The 20,246-nt window shown below is 35.0% G+C and overlaps 1 protein-coding gene across 1 annotated transcript in view; it reads left to right on the top strand.

The window, feature by feature from the left end:
* Window positions 1-20,246, top strand: part of LOC131161739 (GEM-like protein 1) — a 72,226-nt gene that overhangs the window by 27,852 nt on the left and 24,128 nt on the right. The window contains exon 3 of the mRNA XM_058117699.1: window positions 8,283-8,554. Within this exon, the coding sequence (XP_057973682.1) occupies window positions 8,283-8,554 (272 nt within the window). The remainder of the gene's footprint in view (window positions 1-8,282; window positions 8,555-20,246) is intronic.

Here is a 20,246-nt window from a genome sequence, read left to right as displayed (position 1 = left end):
GATAGAGATGCAAATTATGAAGACCCTCCACGTCATTCGTTTTGGTGGTGACATGTCCTATGTTATAAATTTGTAAAATTGTATTCATGTATTCAACTATTGATATTTGATACCAATCATTTTTCAAATTCATGTATGTGTATATTAAGTATTGATTCATTTTTAGTAACTTTGCCTTTAATTAATTGATTACTCATTTTAATTACAGTTCTGCATCTATTACCCATTAAAGTAATGCAGACTATAAAAAAAATATGCCTTTTTTTTGTAAAAAGCGCACTAAAATTAACATAAAAATCATATTACCTATTAAAAAACATTTGTAGGTTGAATAAAAGCCATCAAAATTAATTAAAAATCATGCATTAATGGATTTCATGCTTATTTTTCAATTTTGGAATGGTTGTGCATGCGTGAAAAAAATTCACGATCGTTACGCCTGCTTCCCTTTAGGTAACACCTGCGTCTCCCGCGTCCTGTGGCACCCGCGACAGTTACGCGACATTACCTGCGATTGTGATTTCAAACCATGGGTAAGTGTAAGGCTATGAAGGATCAAAAGACACTGACATAAAAGGTTTAAGAAGGGGCTTTCTTCAGTAGTCCGTTGTTAGGTCTTTGGATTGGTGGGCAATTAGGCTTTGGGGTTGTTTTTCTTTGTTTGTTCTTAGCTTTCTTTCTCGAGGACTCAATCCCTTGTCCTCTATTCCTTGTGTTCTCTTCCTTTCTTAATACATCACCTTTTTCATTAAAAAAAAACATTCTAAAATATGTTGTGTTCAATTGTACAGCCTCTTTACTTCTAAGTTGGACCTTTGGAGCGTGGTCCAGAAGAAGAAAAAACCTCATTTTGAGCCACTAAGAACTCTTTTGCATTAGATGTCTTTAGAACTTTTAAAGGCTCCCTTAAGAGCCCAACCTATGGTTTTAAATAGTGGTAGCGGGTAGCATAGTGTAATGGTAACGGGTGTAGCGAGAAGCAGGACTAGCAGATGTTACATAATGGGAAGTGGGTGTAATGACCATGATTTTTTTTTCAAGTGCACACAATCTTATCTATATTGGTTTATTTGAACGTTTTAAGCTCTTAACCCTCCTTAAATAGAGGTTTAGTGCATTTTGAATCATGTGGTTCAACTTACCTTGTTTAGTAAGGGTAATAAATTTTATATTTGGGTTAAACTTCTATTACAACAACAACAACAACAAAACTAAGCCTTAAGTCACACTAGGTGGGTCGGCTACATAAATCTTTTTCCGCCAATTTATGCGATTATGGACAATTTCTTTCAACAAATTCAGGGCTAATAAATCCTTACTATCTCAGTTCAAGTTATTTTAGGTCTAACCCTACCCCTTCTACTACCCTTCACAATAACTAACTCACTCTTCCTCACTGGCGCACTATGTGGCCTACGTTGTAAGTGCCAAACCATCTGAGTCACCCCTTCCTTATCTTATTTTCTATAGGAGCTATGCCTAACTTACTAAAAATATGTTCATTTTTTAATTTATCTTTCAATGTTATACCATTCATCCATCTAAGCATTCTTATCTAAACAACTTCTACTTTTTGGATTTGTTATTTCTTAGTTGCCCAACATTTTGATCCATATAGCATAGTTGGTCTTATAGCCATCCTATAAAAAAATATTTTCAATTTTAAGGATATTCTACGATCACGAAGCACACTTGAAGCATTTCTCCATTTTACCCAACCTGCTTTAACTTTATGCATTACATCCTCTTCAATTTCTCCATCAGCTTGCATGATAGATCCAAGGTATTGAAATCTACAAGTGCTATTTATTTCTACATCAAGTTTAACTTTGTCTCTAATATTCCTCCTACTATTATTAAAATTGCATTTTATATATTCTTTCTTATTTCTACTTATCCTAAAGCCTCTAGATTCTAAAGCTTCTCTCCATAAATCTAACTTAGCCTCTATTCCATCCCTAGTTTCATCAATCAATACAATATCATCAGCAAACACCATATACCATGGAACCTCATTTTGGATACTCTTAGTCAATTGATCCATCACTAAAGCAAAAAGATAAGGGCTCAAAGCAGATCCTTGATGTACGCCTATTGTGATTGGAAATTTTTTAGTCTCTCCACCTATAGTCCTCACACTAATCATTACTCCATTCGTACATATCCTTAATGACATCAGTATCTAAAACCCACCATAGAACTTTCCTAGGTACCCTATCATATGCTTTCTATAAATCAATAAATACCATATGCAAAGCCCTCTTCTTTTCCCTAAAATTTTCTATTAATCTTCTTGAAAGATAGCTTCTGTAGTATATCTCCCGGGCATAAAACCAAATTTATTTTCTGAGACCTTTGTTTCTAGCCTTAACTTTGTTCAACTATCCTTTCCCACAGTTTCATTGTATGACTCATAAGTTTAATTCCACGATAATTATTATAATTTTAAATATCTCCTTTATTTTTGTATATAGGTATTAAAGTGTTTTTCCTCCGTTCATTTGACATTTTCTTAGTTTTTATAATTGTGTTAAATAAATTAGTTAACCATATTATTCCATTATCACCTAAGCATTTTCAAACTTCAATTGGAATGTTATTTGGTCCTATAGTTTTTCCATTTTTCATCATTTTTAGTGCAAACTTAGCTTCTCTAAATCTTTGCGAATAAATCTCTTATTTTTACTATTTTCCTCATTTGTCAATTCTAAGTTTAGGCCTTCTATTTGGTTTTCATTAAATAGCTTACTCAAGTAACTTTGCCATTTTCTTTTATGTCTTATTCCTTAACCAAGGCAATATCATCCTCACTTTTTATACATTTTACATTACCTAAGGCATTACTTTTTCTTTCTCTAGTTTTAGCAAGTTTAAATATATCTCTTTCCCCTTCTTTTGTATCTAATCTATCATGCAGATTTTATGTTTAGCTTCACTAACGACCTTTTTTGCATCTTTTCTTACCTTTTATACTTTTCAAAGTTATCTATGTTTCTACATTTTTGCCATATTTTATACCAAATTCTTTGTCTTTACGACTTTTTGAACATCTTGATCTCACCACTAACTTTCTTTGCTATTCGAGAATCTTCCTCTTAACTCATCGAAAATCTCTTTTGCTGCTTTTTTAATAGAGCTAGCAATCCTACTCCAAAGAGTGTTTTGTGTCTACATCATCCTCTATTGTCCAATCACCATCTTTGATAATTTTATTTTTAAATTTTATTATGTTTTCTCCCTTTAGATTCAACCATCTAGTTCTCTTACACTGATTTATTTTATCCTTTCTTTTCCATTTTTTAATACACATATCTAACACTAAAATTCTATGTTGTGTGGTTAAGTTTTCACTTGGGATAACTTTACAATCCTTACATGATAAACGATCTACCGTCCTAGTTAAGAAATAATCTATTTGACTTTTATTTTGTTCACTTTTGAACGTTATTAAGTGTTATTCTCTAGAAAGGATTCATCGTAATAAAATCTATGACATAACGAAGTCTAAAGATGATCTCTCCAAGCTTATTTTTGCCTCTATATCCATATCCTCCATGTATTCTCTCATAACTTTTATTACCCCTTCCATTATGTCCATTCAGATATGCTCCTATGAATATTTTCTCGGTCCCTATTATGCCTTTTATAATACTATCCATATTTTCCCAAAATTGTCTCTTAAGATTTTTTGATAAGCCTACTTGAGGAGCATAAGCACTAATGATATTTATTATCTCTTGGTCTTGGCCTAAGGCCATCTTGACTTTTATAATTCTATCCCCTATTCTATTTACATCTACAACAGTATATTTCATGTTTTTGTCTACAATAATTCCTACCCCGTATGTTTTTCTTTTCCAGTGTACCTAAATGCCCCTATATTCCAAGTTGCTAATCTAATCCTAGTCTCTTGAACTAATTTCTTTATCCGCCCACAACCAAAATGATGGGTGAACCCTCGTATATTTGACAACGTACCCAGTTGTTGACACGTCTCGTCGCTTCGAGGCAACGGCCACGCTCGCCCACTTTTTGCTACACCTGGGTGAGATAAGTGCAATGTGTCGCTTGTAGGAGATGCCCCAGTGAATATTTGATAAGGATTCATATCATAGTAATTTGACAAATTTTACACCGGCTATCAGCTATCTAACGCAAAAATTATATAGATATATGTAGATATATTTCAATTTTTTTTGTGATAAATTAATTAAAAAACAAAATAATTATACACTCCATTAATCTAGTAGGCGCAGAAGACATACAAATAATGCGATAAATTAGACGATTTTTATTATTTATTCGTTAAAGTAATAAAAAATCAAATAAATTTAGATAAAGAAGTTATATTGTGTGACTATAACCTAAGCTTTAAATTTATAATATATAACCATAAATTTATCATTAAATAAATAGAATATTAGCAAATCAAACATGATAAAGACTAGAAAGAAAAGAAGGTTGAATATAGAAAAGAAATGTCGAATCACTAATATTGTCAAAATAAGTGTTTTTTTAATAAAACAATGTTCATATCAAAATTGTTAGTTAATACATCTATTGTGAGTATTAATAGAAATTAATAAATTTGTGTCATTATCATCCTTATTATAATCTTTTCTGCCTCTTGAAATAGCTTATTGAGAATGCGCTATGAAAGGGGAAAAAAAAAAAGAAAAGAAGAAAAAAATCAAAATACTAGTTTTTGCTGTAAACAGTCTTGTTGTGGATACATAATGGCCCAAGCAGCCTTTAGTAACAGTAGTGGTCCACAGCAGCCACTATGATATTGGATTTTTCTTCCCACTGATTTTTACGGAATCAGTAAGTCAAAAAACTTTATGTAACGGGGTTATGCAACGGTTGCAGCCGCTATAACCAGTTGGAATTGGGCCAGATCTCCCTTAAAAGCCCCCATCTTATTTTGCAGTAATTGGGCCAAATTGTGATGTTAAGGATACTTTGCCTAGCTGAATCTAAGCCCACTACATCCTTTGGTGCTTTTCCAATCAATTTCTTCCCCTTGGAAACCCTAGTTTCCTTGAATACTCTTGGACCACCAGCCTTCGTCATTCATAAGTTCACCATTTGAGAAGCTCCGCAATTCCCACATTGCCATCTACTCTTTGCTGTCTTTCAACAATCGGATAGCACCTCCTTCCGGCTCTGGCAGTCATGATTCCTTGAGGATGAAGCCTCAACTGTACTTCTCTTCTCTAAACCCACAATTGTTTGCGTATCTTGCACAAAGCTCTGCCAACCCTTCATTTCTAGACCTGTAGGAGTGAAAATTGCGTAGCCCTCACCATTGAGTTGTAAACCCAGCTCCAAAAATTATCCTTCAGATTTGCTTTTGTAGCTACCAAAACCACTATCTTGCCAAACTTCTGTTAACAAGTGTTTTTCTCCAATTTCAAAAAAGAAAGCAAGCACTAAAAAACCCATCTAGCCATGGGGAGCCTGAATCCATCGGTTGTGAATCTGGGTTTTCTCTTCTGGGCGAACAAAGCCCCATACCTCAACTTCTTTTTTTTTTCCTAGTTGTAGATTGAAGGACTTTCTTTCAACCTACACCATTTTGTGAAAGTTTGCTTCCATATCTATATAAGATCATATCCATCAAGAGGAAACAAGAATATGAAAGGGGATTGAGAGCGAAAAAGGTTTAGCAAAAGTGAGTGCAAGTATGAGAGTGGGAGTTGCCATCCCTTATCTTTGATCCTGTTAATAATCATGTGAAATCATTGTATAAAGGGGCTCTGGTTTTGCCATAGGTATTCTTGATGGTTAGATTTTGGGGTTTTTGGAGGAGCAAGAAAGTAATGGTATTACGGAAGTGATTTTAGAATGCTTTCTCATTGCCTATATTATTACGGAAGTGATTTTAGAATGCTTTTCCATTGCCTATATTGCCCCTTCTTCACCTGAGCAGCGCGTTAGGAGTTCATTGATGGAACAAAGATTGAGTGTATCCATGAAATAGAATAGCTAATGTGTTTGTTGGCTTATCTCAGCCTTATGTGGATCATCTAGTAACTTTCTTTGTTATAGTATTCAATTAAATGAATCAGTTGGTAGCTTTCTATGTTTTAAGTATTTAATTGGTGAGTGGTGCTAGTCCTTGGATGGGCAAAAGACAGCTGGACATTGTAACTGTTTCTCCTTCTCATGGTGCCACAGTAGCAGTGAGACTAGCTATTGTATTTGGCTATTTGCTATCCTATTATCACGGTAGTAGTGAGATTAGTAAGTGCATCTGCATCAACGAAAATTCACATTATTGAATTTCTTAAGCATTTACGTGTATATTTTGTAAGTGAGAAATTAGTTCTTGTTTCTTGAGATCATGAAGACTGAGAAGCTATGCTATTACCATGGTAGTAGCGAGACTAGTAAGTTCGTGTGCATCGACAAAGATTCACATTATTGAATCTCTTAAGCATTTGTCTGCATATTTTTAAGTGAGAAATTAGTTCTTGTTTCTTGGGATCATGAGGACTGAGGAGCTGGTTGATAACTAGTCTTGAGTCTCCATGGATGTCAAGATCTTTTATTCCCATTTCAACCACCATTTGAAGGTCCATTGTTACCATTAGTACCCAGCCATATTATAAGAAAATATTTAAAAATGAGTGTGTTAGAACGTGCCTCTCGAAAGAAGCAAAAATAAATCCAACAACCTTGGAATGTGCTGCTTCATCAAAATCTATTTCTCAAGATGGGAGGACATCAATTAAAAGTACTTTTCATTCGGTAGTCATTAGAGAGTTCCAAATGTGCTTAATAACAATATCTTATTGGTTGATGTTTTCATGCTCGGCCTTTATTGCCTTGTGTGGGACGTAGCAATATCTTATTTTGATAAGTAAAGACCACTTCATCCGGGCCTATTCATAATTTATTTTACAGTGTTTGCCTGTGAAATTAGCTGCACTGTGTGAATTTGCATATAATGTTTAAGATTTTGGATTGCAACATGAGCGCTAAGCATGTTTTTTCAATTAGGTTGTAATTTAGTTGAATTTTTACGAGTATGTTGCTGGGATAATATAGAACCTTACCTTTACTTACCTTATTCTTTTGTGCACCCAATTCCCTTGATCATTGGTGAGTAGCTATGTGGTGTCACTTGTTGTCTCCAGTACTGGGCTTCCTAAGATGGGGTGGATTATCCTTCTTAATGGCTTTATCACATGATTCTCCCATTCAAAGTGTGATTTCTTTTTCATAAGATGATGAAATAGTTGGCAATGCCTAGCCATATTGCAAATGAATCGTTGAATATATGACAAATGACCTTGAAGACTTCGAAGCTCATTCAAAGTTTTAGGAGGAGAAATGCTTTGAATTGCATTGATTTTAGATTGATCAATTTCAATGCCCTTGTATAAAGGCTAATCCATTTCATACTCTACTCCACTAATATTGATTTAATATAGAGCCTTCTCATTTCTCTCTTATTCTTTTGTGCAGTTGATGCCCCTAGCGAGCATGGTTGTGTAGCTATGTTGAGTATAGGGGTCACTCAGTGTCCTGGATATCGGAGCTCCTAAGAAGGGTGGTTGCCTTTAATGGCTTTATCAAATGATTCTCCCATTTAAAGTGTGACCCCGTTTTCTTAAGACGATGAAACAGTTGGCAATGCCTAGTCACATTTCAAATGAGTCGTTGAATATATGCCAAATGACCATGAAGGCTTTGGAGGTCGTTCAAAGTTTTAGGAGGAGAAATGCTTTGAATTGCTTTGATTTTAGCCTGATCAATTTCAATGCCCTTGTATAAAGGGTAATCCATTCCAACTCTATTCCACATTGTGAACCAAACAAATTGTTGGAATTTATGAGGTGGGACAAAATTATTAGATACAACAAAACAATACTTTGGAAAGGGAACAAAAATATAATACCTTTTTATTTTTGATGGAATGTGTAGCTTTGGAAAAACTGTATTCAAATTTTAAATTGAAATGCAAGAGACTTATGCTTGAAAATGGGTAAATGATGATGGTAATATTTTAGGTGAGGCGTGTAGAAGAATTTTTGGCAGGGAGTGGGAAGGGGGAGGATGTCTAGAATTTTTTTTCCCCTCTATTCCACCATGACTATGTACATTGTTTTCTAGAGTGCTTTATTATTTGTTTTAACAGAATTAGCCATACTAACAATTTATTAAAATTAAGTTAATTGATTACATGCATATTCATAACAATTGCTGCAGCTTTGGCTTGTCATTAAATTTCTTATGAGACATGAAGTAAATATGCTGACCTTTTCTTGAATCAGTGAAAACTGGCCCTAGTTTTGCTGATGCTGCTGTGGGAAGAATTGCTCATGGGACGAAAGTTCTTGCAGAAGGAGGTTATGAGAAGATCTTCCAACAAACTTTTGAGACTGTTCCTGAGGAGCAACTTCAAAAGACATATGCATGCTACCTTTCCACATCTGCTGGTCCAGTAATGGGAATTTTATATTTGTCAACAGCTAAACTTGCATTTTGTAGCGACAATCCTCTTTCATACACAGTTGAGAACGAAACTCAGTGGAGCTATTATAAGGTATACTGATTTTTCTGTTTCTGTAAATGTTTGAAACAGTAGCTCTTAAAATAGAACGCTTGAATATCAGCAGAGCTCTTACAGTAAGAATTTTGCTTTCCACATTCAGCTTTTAATGCTAGTTAGAAACAGTTTTGGTCATCATTGTTCCCTTCTATGCCTAATTTTTCCAGAAGTTCTCTTAACATTCTAGCTGATATGCCATGAACTGTTGTTGCCGTTCAATTTCAGTTTTTGATTCCTTTAACATGGCACACACACTGTTGTTCTTATTCTTTGACAGTGTAGTTACAGCATCTTTTGTTATGTGAAAGTTTTAATGTGTGTGTGTGTGTGTGTGTGTATTACATTAAAATTGTACTTTTTTCTTATAAAATTATGTTGTGCAATTGCATACTTCTTGTACGTTTCACCCTGTACCAAAGGTCTTAAAATCCATCCTAGGTCTTGGGAAGATATCACCAACTAAGCCAACACAGGCCTCAATGAAAGAGACATATGAATAGCAATGAAGGATTTTCCCCAACTTGGAGTGGGAGCAGTGAGCACAGATTGCATGAATGAACCATAATTGGAAATATTTGATTTTGCTAATCCATGCTGGGCATTCTGTGTAGAAAGGATCCACATACTGAATTTTTTTAAAAAAATAACAAAATAAAAAGAAGAAAACCCGTTTTGATCTATTTCCATTAAAAAAAAAAAAGTCTTATGATTAAAAACAAAATAAAAAGAAAGTGAAACTAAGACTAAAAAACTAATAAAAAATAAGAAGAAAGCCCCTTTAATCCCTCTCCATCATAGTTCTAAGAACTTCAAATTAGCTAGTTCTTTGTGGCCCTTATTTGCCTTATTATTACCACCATTTTTGAGGTGCACTTCATTTCCTCCAAGACCAGAGAGCAGGTTTAAATCCATCATGTCCAATAATTGCTGAGTTTCTAGGCACTTCCTATAAATTTCCTCCATAGGGGTAGGACAAATTCTCTCCTTAAAAATAGAAACCCCCTCTAACCCTTCCATCTGAGGTGTATACTTATCACATAAATCCCCAAGAGTCAAAACCATGTCTATATTGTTGTTCACTCTCATCCAGAAGCGACCATCCACCACAATCAAATTCACTAAGGTCCTCACTATCACCATCCACAAGATACGCCCATTTCTTGTCCTCCTTACCTTTGTGATCCCTCTGTTGGTAACACCCGCACACCCGTCGTAACCCATGGATGTTCCATAATACATTGTATATCTCCTTAAGATCGTTGGCACTATCTCACCCGAAAACTATCATTTCTCTTCAAAACTTTTGCTCACTTCCACACCCATTTGAACCATCTTCCAATGAGCATTAATGTTTTGGCTTGTAAATTTATCAGATTCGGCCCCTAAAACCAAAAATCCCCCTCCATTGCCCGAACCATCATTTTTTTAATTAATCTTATCATCAGCTTCTAAATCCTTGATTATGCCTCCTTTTTCAACAACCATCATTGAAGAGTCACTTGTAGTTCTCTCCTCTACATGAGATTGTTCTTGCATCAAAGGTGCAACAATATCAACCATACACCCAGAATTACTAGATTTGATTATAGTTTTCACCGTCTTTTGACCTTCAAGCCTTGGTGGATTGGGGTCTCTTTCCAATGAAGTGAAAATAGCTCCATGCTCTTTCTCCAAATGCAAAGCAGAAGGTGGGACTTGGGCTTGCTTTGGATAAGGAAAAGAATCCAAGAGGCTCACTGAATTATATACTTAGAATATGGCGACTGCTAGTCGTTTCTATTTGCAGCGAGTCTCTCTTACGTACCATATATCTATTTGAAAAGTTCACCACATTGGCTTTGAATTTTGCAAAAGCAATCATTCGCATCTTGATGCATTGCTGAATCTATGACCCATTAGCTAATTTTCTCTAGAAGTCAGTACACACTTTTCCATATTAGTTGCAATTATATTTGTCAATTATTATCATTTCTATGGCATAGTAATGTTTCATCTCCTAAGTGCACTGTTTACAAAGTTCATTTATGAAAGTTCCAAAGTTCATTTATAAGGTCCTTTTTGATTCCAAAGAAGTCAAAATAGTCATTTATAGTCAGTTTCGTAGGCAGATTTAATGAGCAAGGCTGTCATGTGCTTATATTTATGCTAGTCTAGATATTGAAGTTTTTCCCTTTCCATTTGCTTGTTAATTCTTGATCTATTTAGAATTTGCTGAGAGTTCAAACTGGTCAAGGTGTCGGCGTTGGACATGTATTGAATATAGATACGTGTTGAACATGATCAGATACATGTTGGACTTGTATTGGATGCTTTGGATATGGCCAGACACATTTGGATATGTGGGGGATTCACATAGGACACATTGAAGCCTGAAATACTGGGTTTTAAGGCCCCTAACAAAAAAAAAAAATGTGGAAGCCAAGGCAGAGAACATAAATTGTGATGAACACGAGCGACTGAACACTAGGTCTCTCTTGCAATGAACAACCTCTCTCCTAGCCTTCGAACTTCCTTCCTGGCCTCCGTCACCATACATTGCGCAGAGTTTTAACCTCCCTCTCAGCCTCTGTCATTGGACATCTCAGCTTCATCGTAGCCTTAGAATGATTCCTCGTCTTTATGAGATTGCGACTCTTTAGTCTTCTTGCAAGTTGCAACTTCATCGCAGCCTTTGTACAATTTATAATCATCTTCTTTGCGAGACTGCAACTCTGTCGAAGGGTCATAACTTGAAGTCGAACAATGCTTGCAGGCCCTGCCTCGAAGCCTCTTTAGTCTTCTTGTAAGTTGCAATGTGAATCCTTCCCTCTTCCTACCCTCCATTTCCTCATTTGCTCACCAATTTTAGTAAGTTTGCAACTTTGCATTAGATATCTCATTGATGATTGAAGGCAAAGCCATAAGTCCCTCTCTTTCTTCTTGTTGGATGTTCGTCAATTGCTTGTGTAGTTGTGCGGTGGTGGAACAATGGTGTTGGGACTTTGAAATTTGAATATTTAATGGTTAAAACTTAAATTGGTGGATGATGAACAAAATTGGAACGTGGTTCTGCCAGATTGCGAGTCCACTCTGCCTATTTTGATGGTTAAACACTTAAATTTTACGAAATGTCAAAATTGGAATTTACGAGTTTGTTTCCATTTTTTTAATTTCTTATTTGATTGTTATTATAGTGTACTGAATTAGTGAATATTTCTCATCGTATGAACTGTAAGGTGTATGAAGTTTCATATTTGATTTTTTAAGCAACAATAGAGATTCCATTTATCTTAAGTTGATCTATGCCAAAGGCAAAGTAGACGTACGTCAAGATAACCTCTCTTTGAAACACTTTGGTAGTGCTTCCAAATCAGAATCCTAATAAGGCATCAAAGCAGATGGAGCCATTTCCTTATCTTCTTGTCAAGATAAAGTATGGTGGTAATGAAAGAGCCCATCGCAAAAAAAAAAAAAAAAAAAAAATGCATGTTGGGTTTTTGAAATAGTTCAAATTATTTTGATAATAATTAGTTTGATTTGTGATAGTAATGGCTTTAGAGAGTTCTTTATCCTCAACGTGTTGTCAGCAGTAAATTTGCAAATGATATCACCCCTCTTTGGGCTTATGCTACTAAATTAGGGAAATTGGGTGAGGGAGGTTTTCAGTGTAACTACTGCTAGCAATCTTACAAGGGCTCGTATTCTAGAGTAAATGCTCATTTGTTAAAAATTTTAAGAGTAGGAATAAATGCATGTCCTAAGGTGTTTATGGAGTATCTTGCTGAGATTCTAAGATTGGAAAGTAACAACAAGAAGCCTAAAGTACGACTAGATGGGGTTGACTACTTGAATTCTTTTTTACCAATTCACTCAATCAAAAGTGTTTTCTTCTATTAGATTAACGGCTGTTAAATCCTTCCTCACTACCTTATTCCAAGTTATTTTTGGCCTTCCAAAGTTTTAACTTAGATTCCACTCAACTCGTACTATCATCAATGAACACGATATCATCTGCAAACAACATACACCAAAGAATCTCATTTTGGATATTTTTAGTTAGTTCATCAATTACTAAAGTAAAAAGATAAGGACTCAAAGTAGAACCTTGATGTACACTTGTTGTGATTGGAAAATCTCTAGATTCTTCTCCTATAGTCCTAACGCTAGTCACTACTCTATCATACATCCTTAATGACCTCTGTATATCTACTGCACACTCCCTTCCTTTCTAAGACCCACCAAAGAACTTCCCTAGGTTCTCTATCATAAGCTTTCTCTAGGTCAATAAAAACAATATGCAAATCCCTCGTCTTTTTCTTGAACTTTTCCTTTAAATTTCTTAAAAGATAAATAGCTTCTGATGTTGATCTCCCAGGCATAAAACCAAATTGATTTTCCGAAATTTTCGTTTTTAATCTTATTTTATGTTCAATTACCCTTTCTCATAAGAAATTCCGCGATAGTTAGTATAGTTTTGAATATCACCTTTGTTTTTGTACAAAGGTACTAACGTACTTTTCCTCCATTCTTCTGGAATTTTCTTGGTTTTTATAATAGTATTGAATAAATTTCTCCTCATTTGTCACTTCTATGTTCAATCTTTCATTTTGGTTTTCATTAAACAACTTATCAAAGTATCTTTGCCATATCTTTTTTATGTCTTCTTCTCTAATTAAGACACTATCATTCTTGTCCTATATACATTTTACATCACCTAAATCTTTGCAATTTCTTTCTCTAGCTCTAGCAAGTTTATAAATGTCTTTTTCTCCTTCTTATGTATCTAGTTTAGTATATAAAGGATCATAAGCTCTATGTTTAGCTTCACTAATAGTCATTTTTGCATTTTTTCTTGCTTCTTTATATTTTTAAAATTTTTAGATATTTCTAATTTTCCATATTTTATACCAATTAATTTTTTTTGTAACCACTTTTTTGACCTCTTGATCCCACCACCAACTTTCTTTACTATCCAAGTATCTTCCTTTGGACTCACTTAAAACCTCTTGCTATCCTTACGATAGAATTTGCCATTTAAATCCAAATAGTATTTGCATCAACCTTATCCCCTACTATCAATCACATTCTTTGTTCATTTTAACTTTGTATTTTACTATATCATCTCCCTTCAAGTTCCACCATCTAGTTCTCTTGCATTGATTTATGCTATTGCTTCTCTTGCGTTGATTTATGCTATTGCTCTTCCAATTTTTAATATGTATATCTAATACTAAGACTATGCCGAGTAGCCAAATTTTTACCCGAAATAACTTCACAATCCTTACATGATAGACAATCCTTGTTCTTAGTTAAGAAGAAATCTATTTGGTTTTATTATACCCACTCTTGAAGGTTATTAAGTGTTCTTTTCTTTTTATAAAGCAAGTATTCAATATAACTAAATTGTAAGACATGGCAAAATCTAAGATTGTATTATCAACTTCATTTTTATCTCCATATTCATGGCCTCCATGTATCCTCTCATATCCTATATTATCCTTTCCAATGTTACCATTGAATAAACTCTTATGAATGTCTTTTCAGACATTGGTATCTCTTGTACAATGCTATCCATATTTTCACAAAATTGTCTTTTAAGATTTTTTGCTAAGCCTAGTTGGGGAGCGTATGCCCTAATGACGTTCACTATCTCTAGGCTTAAAGCTATCCTGATTTTAATGTTCCTATCTCTTATTCTTTTAACATCTACTACATTATCTTCTAGGTCTTTTTCTACAATGATACCCAACCCATTTTTTATGTTTCTCTTTATAAATGTACTACAGTTTAAATCCAGATTTTTCAATTTTCCTAGCTCTCTCCTACCCATTTCGTCTCTTGAAGACATAGTAAGTTAATTTCCCTTCTACACATTATTTCCGTTATTTCCATACTTTTTCCTGTAAGAGTCCCTATATTGCAAGTTACTAATCTAATCTTATTTTCTTGTGCTAACTTATTAACCCCTTCCCTTTTATATTGACTTGGTCTATTCCCTTGACTCAAGAGAATTTAGTAAGAATTTCATGATAATAAGATCTAACAAAGTTTTACGCTGGTTGTTAGCTACCTAACACAACCCTGCTCCTTTATCTGGGCTTGAGATTGGCCGTGTGTACAAAAAATTTGTTACACAGATGAAGTATACAATTTTGTATTTATTTTTTCACATAATCAAATTTCTAAATCACACCCTACAACTAGTAGAAACCACACACACACATACACAATATAATGCATTAAAAAGTATTAAAAAATAATTTGAAGCATACAATTTTTCGTGTGAATCCGGCTAGACTACAATTAAAAAGAACCATGCAATAGTAATAGTACCTGCAAATGAAAAACACAAAAAAACACAAAATTGCATATGCTAGGCCTACAAATCAAAAACAAAAAGTCTCCACAAGTAACCAACTATTGGAAAAATTTATTAATAATAGTAATAGGAAAGAAATAACAAAAGAGGAGAACATCTCACCGGTGATTGAAAACTAAAAGGAAATGACAACTGCTTGAAAAATACTACAGAAGAAGTATCCTTTGCCACAAGAAATTTGATGCTAATGAAATAAGTCGAATAATATTTACGTACTGAGGGATTGCAAGAATTCTTCGATCTAAATTCAAGATTCAAATTCAAGAATATTGAAGAAACAAGATTCCTCAACCCATAAAATCTATATTGATTCTTTATTGATCTCTTAATCCTTTGCATGCCACAATTGAATATGAATCCTCTGAAAGCCGCCAAAGCCAAATGAATTCGAATCCAAACAATGGAAGATGAATAAAAGAATATTGTTTTCGCAGTGGCATAACCTGAGGAATCTAGAAAAGACCCATGTCTCGGAATCCAAGAGAATCTTTACAGAAGGCTGATCTTTCTTGTTGCTACCATTGGCCCTAGACCCCCCTATTCGTGGAGACAAAGAAAGAGGTCAAGAAGGCGCGAAAACTTAGATCAAATTTCAGGATTTGAAACTCCTCACTGGACAATAGAACCGAAACGGGAAAGAAATTCAAGGAAAGCCCAAAAAAAAAAAAAAACACCACAACATGACTATTGAAAGCTCCTAAAGCTGGCAGATCGCAAAACGGCAGCAACAGACCAAGACCCAATTGAGAAAATGAAAAGGTTCTTAAAGAATCAAGAAGGAAAAACACTATTGTTGCTATAAATTTCAAAATATTGAAGCTGTGTCTTAATCTGACTGCTGGCATAGTTATTCATCATCCAAAAAGACTGATTTTTTTTTCCTTCCAGGATCCTACAGAACAGGTCAAAATATCACCAAGAAAAATTAAAATACCGTGAAAATTTTTCCAATTTCTCATGTCTAGACTTTTCTTGCAATTCTTGAAGTATCAGTAGAACATTGGAAAATCCTTCAGATGTTCTTTGCAGGCGTATGAGCGCATTGGCTGCTGGAAAGTTGAGATGTCTTGTAAGGAAGCGTGTGGTCGTGTGCTCTATATGCACAGAAGCGCCATTGCTAGTTTACCGAGTAGCCACTTGAAAGCTAGACCCCCACACTACCACCGGAATGCGCAGAGAGCGAGAGAGAGGAGACCCAAAACCTGACACCGATACTATGTAGTTTTGAAAGAATCAAACAAAAATAAGGGAGAGAAAGGGAACGGAAGAGAGGGGAAGAAGAAGGAGGGAGGAAGAGCATCTTCTTCTTTGTTGATGATGTTGAATCAAAGTGAAGTAGAAGTAGAAAATAGAAAAAAGCCTAAGCAAGTGTTGTTTCCTTGTCCAGCTTAGCCACCACTTCCTGGTCAATCTAATTCCTCGGACTTGTCTTTGTTTAAAAGAGAAAAAGTGCATAGAAATCGACCATTGAAGAAGGCATTCAAATGAAGACGAGGACCATTTGAAATGATTGATTGCAAGGATGTTTTATTTGGATGGTCTACCCTTTCACTTTGCTAGAAATCCATATTATGCCGAAGCATTCAAGTATGCTGCTAACAAAAATATTGTTGTTTTTTTTTCCCCCTTTAAGATATAATGCTTTGAGAACAATTCTTTGACAAAAACAGAAGGCACATATTGAGGGGAAGGTGCAATTTGTTAAGGAGACTTGAAAGAAAAAGGGCGGGCATTGTGTCTGATTAGTGGACTGATCCATAAAACTGACTGTTGATTAATTTTATGGCTATAATAGGAGGGGATCTAGTTTTCTTGAAAGCTGTTGATGGAATTGAAGAATACAAAGGCAAGATTACATTGCCCAATTGATGTTTGATGTTGTTAGAGATGTTGGATTAGAAAATGTGGTCCAAATTATTGCTGATAATGCATCTATGATGATGGCTACGAGATCAATTGTGGAGTCTAATTATCCACTTATTTTTTGGATTCCATCTGTTGTGGACACTATTAATCTCGCCTTGAAGAATATATATGCAGAAAAAAATACCAAGCTAAATGAAGTTTCTTATTGGGAGTGTAGTTGGATTACTGATTTGATGGAGGATGCTTCATTCATTCACACTTTCATAAAAAAACACTCCATGAGATTAGCAATTTTTTTATGAGTATGTGCCACTCAAATTGCTTGCTATAATTGATACCAGGTTTGCTTCGGTAGTAGTTATGCTCGAAAGGATGAAGCTGATAACGAGAAGTCTCCAAGCCATTGTCATTAGTGATGAGTGGGCTTCTTAGATAGAAGACGATATTAGGAAAGCTATGCATGTGAAGGAAAGTATTCTTAATGATGTTTGTTGGGGAAAAGTTGATTACTTTTTATCTTTCACCAATCCTTCCTATGAAATGCTTTGAGTAGATGATCAACCTATTTTGCACTTGGTATATGAAATGTGGGATATCATGATACTAGAAGTGATGAAGGCAATACATCTGCGTGATGTCTTGGTAGTACTGGGTTCATCATCCTTTTATGAGGTAGTGTATAATGTATTAGTTGCTTGATGGACAAAAAATTGTACACCACTTCATTGCTTGGACCACTCTTTGAATCCGAGGTAATCTTTTTATTCTTTTTCAAATTCCATAAATTATATGCTAATTACTCCCGTTTCTAACAAACCTATATAAATTGATATAGTTTTTATAGTCAACAATGGCTTATAGAGGGTACAAATCGTGTTGCTCCACATGTTGATAGTGAAATTTCAGAGGAGAGGAACAAATGTATGCAAATGTTTTTTTCTCTGACCCCAAGGATTGTAAGAAAGAAAATGTGGAATTTTCCTGATTTTCTGGTTTCATGGATGTGTTTGGTAGACCAGAATCCAACAAGATAGATACACTTTGGAACCAAACTATTGGTGGTTTGTCCATGGTGCATCAGCATGCTTGCTTCAATCAATAGCCTTCAAGCTTCTAGGCAACCTTGCTTATCCTTTTTGTTGTGAGGCGAATTGGGGCACCTACTCATATATCCATTCATTGAAGAGGAACAAGATGGCTGCAAAATGTGCTGAAGATTTGGTAAATGTGGATAATAATCTTCGCCTTTTATCAAGAAAAACTGAAGAATACAAGAAAGGACCAAATGAGATGTGGGATATTGTAGGAGATACTGGGGATGAGCCATTTGGATGTGTTGAGGTGCTTCAGTTTGCAAATATTTCCTGGAGGCTGTGTTTTTCAGAGATGGTGATGGGGAAAATGATGATGCATAGTTGATGGATGTCTTATGACTCTTATTGTGTTAATTAGATTTATAGTTGAACAAATATATTTTTGTATTTTGCTAGGAAGCTTTGGAGGCTTGGACCACTTTTTGATTGTTGATGAATGATGAATGCTTTATATGAGTATTTAATGATTATGCAGTTCATAGAATCATAATTGAGCATGATTGCATGAATGAGGCCTATTATCTCATTATTTTTCATTTAAAAATCAAAACATGCCTAGATATATATATTTATTTTAATTAACTAATGCATCCTGGCCATATTGTATCCTTTTTTAATTTATTTATTTATTTATTACAAATTTTCTATCTGTATCGTATCCATATCCTATATCGGTATTGGTGCTTCATAATTTTGAAGTTTGGGTTGAAGATTCAATCTGTGGCCTCCCATGCTCTCCAACACTGCATTTCTGCGGGAGAGGTTTCTTTACAACTAAATATCAATGCAATTAATTCTAATGTGTCAAATTTCTAATATAATGTTATAGTGTCTTTCCTCCATTCATGCTGCATCAAATTGGTATCAAAGCAGGTTCTTCTTTGGATAATTTTTAGATGTCTGCTAGGTGCAGCAGAAGAGTCAGGACTTATGCAATTGTTGAGGTGTTGCATGATCCACAAGTGCAAATTTGAAACCTTATGGAACTTGTTCTTCTCCAAATAATCAAGGAAATGGAAGAAGAAAGGATCATGAATACTTAAGAAGAGTTTAAGACAAATTCCATCAGTTTTCTGATGAAGTGATGATTCCAGCAATGGAAATAGTTCTAGATTTGCAAGGCATGACACAATGAAAGGCCTTAACACTTTGGCTGGATCAGATATTTTGAGCTCTTCAAATCTCTAAACTTGTTATTTAGGTCCACATTGCAGAATTTGATGGTGAAATAGAATCTGATGAATTCTTGAACTGGTGGACAGCATAAAGAGCTGCTTTGAATACAACGATATTCCAGAAGTTAGAAGAAGATTGGAGAGTAAAGCTGGTGGCTGCAAAATTGAGAGGAGCGGCTTCTACTTGGTGGAGGCATTGCTAAAACGATTGTGAACTTGAAGGCAAAAAAAACATCAGAGTGTGAAATAAAATGAAGGAGAAGCTAGATGCAGACTTCCTACTGCAGGACTATGAGCAAACTTTGTGCATGAAAGTACAAAATCTTAGGCAGCACAGAAAGAGTGTGAAAGAGAGATGCAGAAGTTTCATCAATTGACTTGGGAATAATCTTGCTAAAACAGAATCCCAGAGGGTAAGCTGATACGTAAATGGTCTTTTACTCGAAATTCAAGATCAAGTAAGCCCGCAATGACCTTTCAGAGTGATGTCAATCAACTTGCTTTTGAGTGTTGAAGTTCAATTGACATGGGGTACATTGAAGAAGTCAGTGCATGATCCATGGGTGGGAGTTTCTTCCAGCTGCACAGCCTCAAAACAGAACATGAAGGCAGTACCTGCAGTCTACACAGATTTTAGTCACAGAAATTGGTCTTATAAGTCACAGAGTCAGAATGAAGTTAAGTTTTACTGGCATTCAGAATGTGGGCATCAATCAAATTAATGCCCAAAAAGGAATCCCATTGAATCAGTCAATTTTTCAGTAAGTCAGGAAGAACAGGAAGGCGTCTGTGCAGGTGATACTCACCATAAGACTCCGCATGAAGCTAACTTATAAGTAGAAAGGATTGAAGGTGATGACATAGCTAAAATGTTGGTTGTTCAATGGTCCATGCCCTCTTCTTTACCCACAATAGGTGAATATTGGTTATGAAAGAACATTTTTCGTACATGTTACACATTGAGGGGTGGGGGATTGGGATTTACTGCAATTTAATTGTTGATAGTGGCAGCAGTGAGAATCTAGTAGCGCAAGATGGTGCACAAGTTGAAACTCAAGACTAGAAACAACCATGACCCTATTGGTTTCCTTTGGTTCAACAAAGGAAATAAGGTGCAGTTCTTTGATTGGCAAATCATTTTGGCATAGTGAATTCATTTTGGTTTAGGATGTTTGATTGGCAATTCATTTGAA

The sequence above is a fragment of the Malania oleifera genome, chromosome 8, assembly GCF_029873635.1.
Source record: "Malania oleifera isolate guangnan ecotype guangnan chromosome 8, ASM2987363v1, whole genome shotgun sequence".
Taxonomy (NCBI): Eukaryota; Viridiplantae; Streptophyta; class Magnoliopsida; order Santalales; family Ximeniaceae; genus Malania; species Malania oleifera.
The sequence above is the reverse complement of the archived record's forward strand: the minus strand, read 5'-3'. Positions and strand labels throughout refer to the sequence as shown.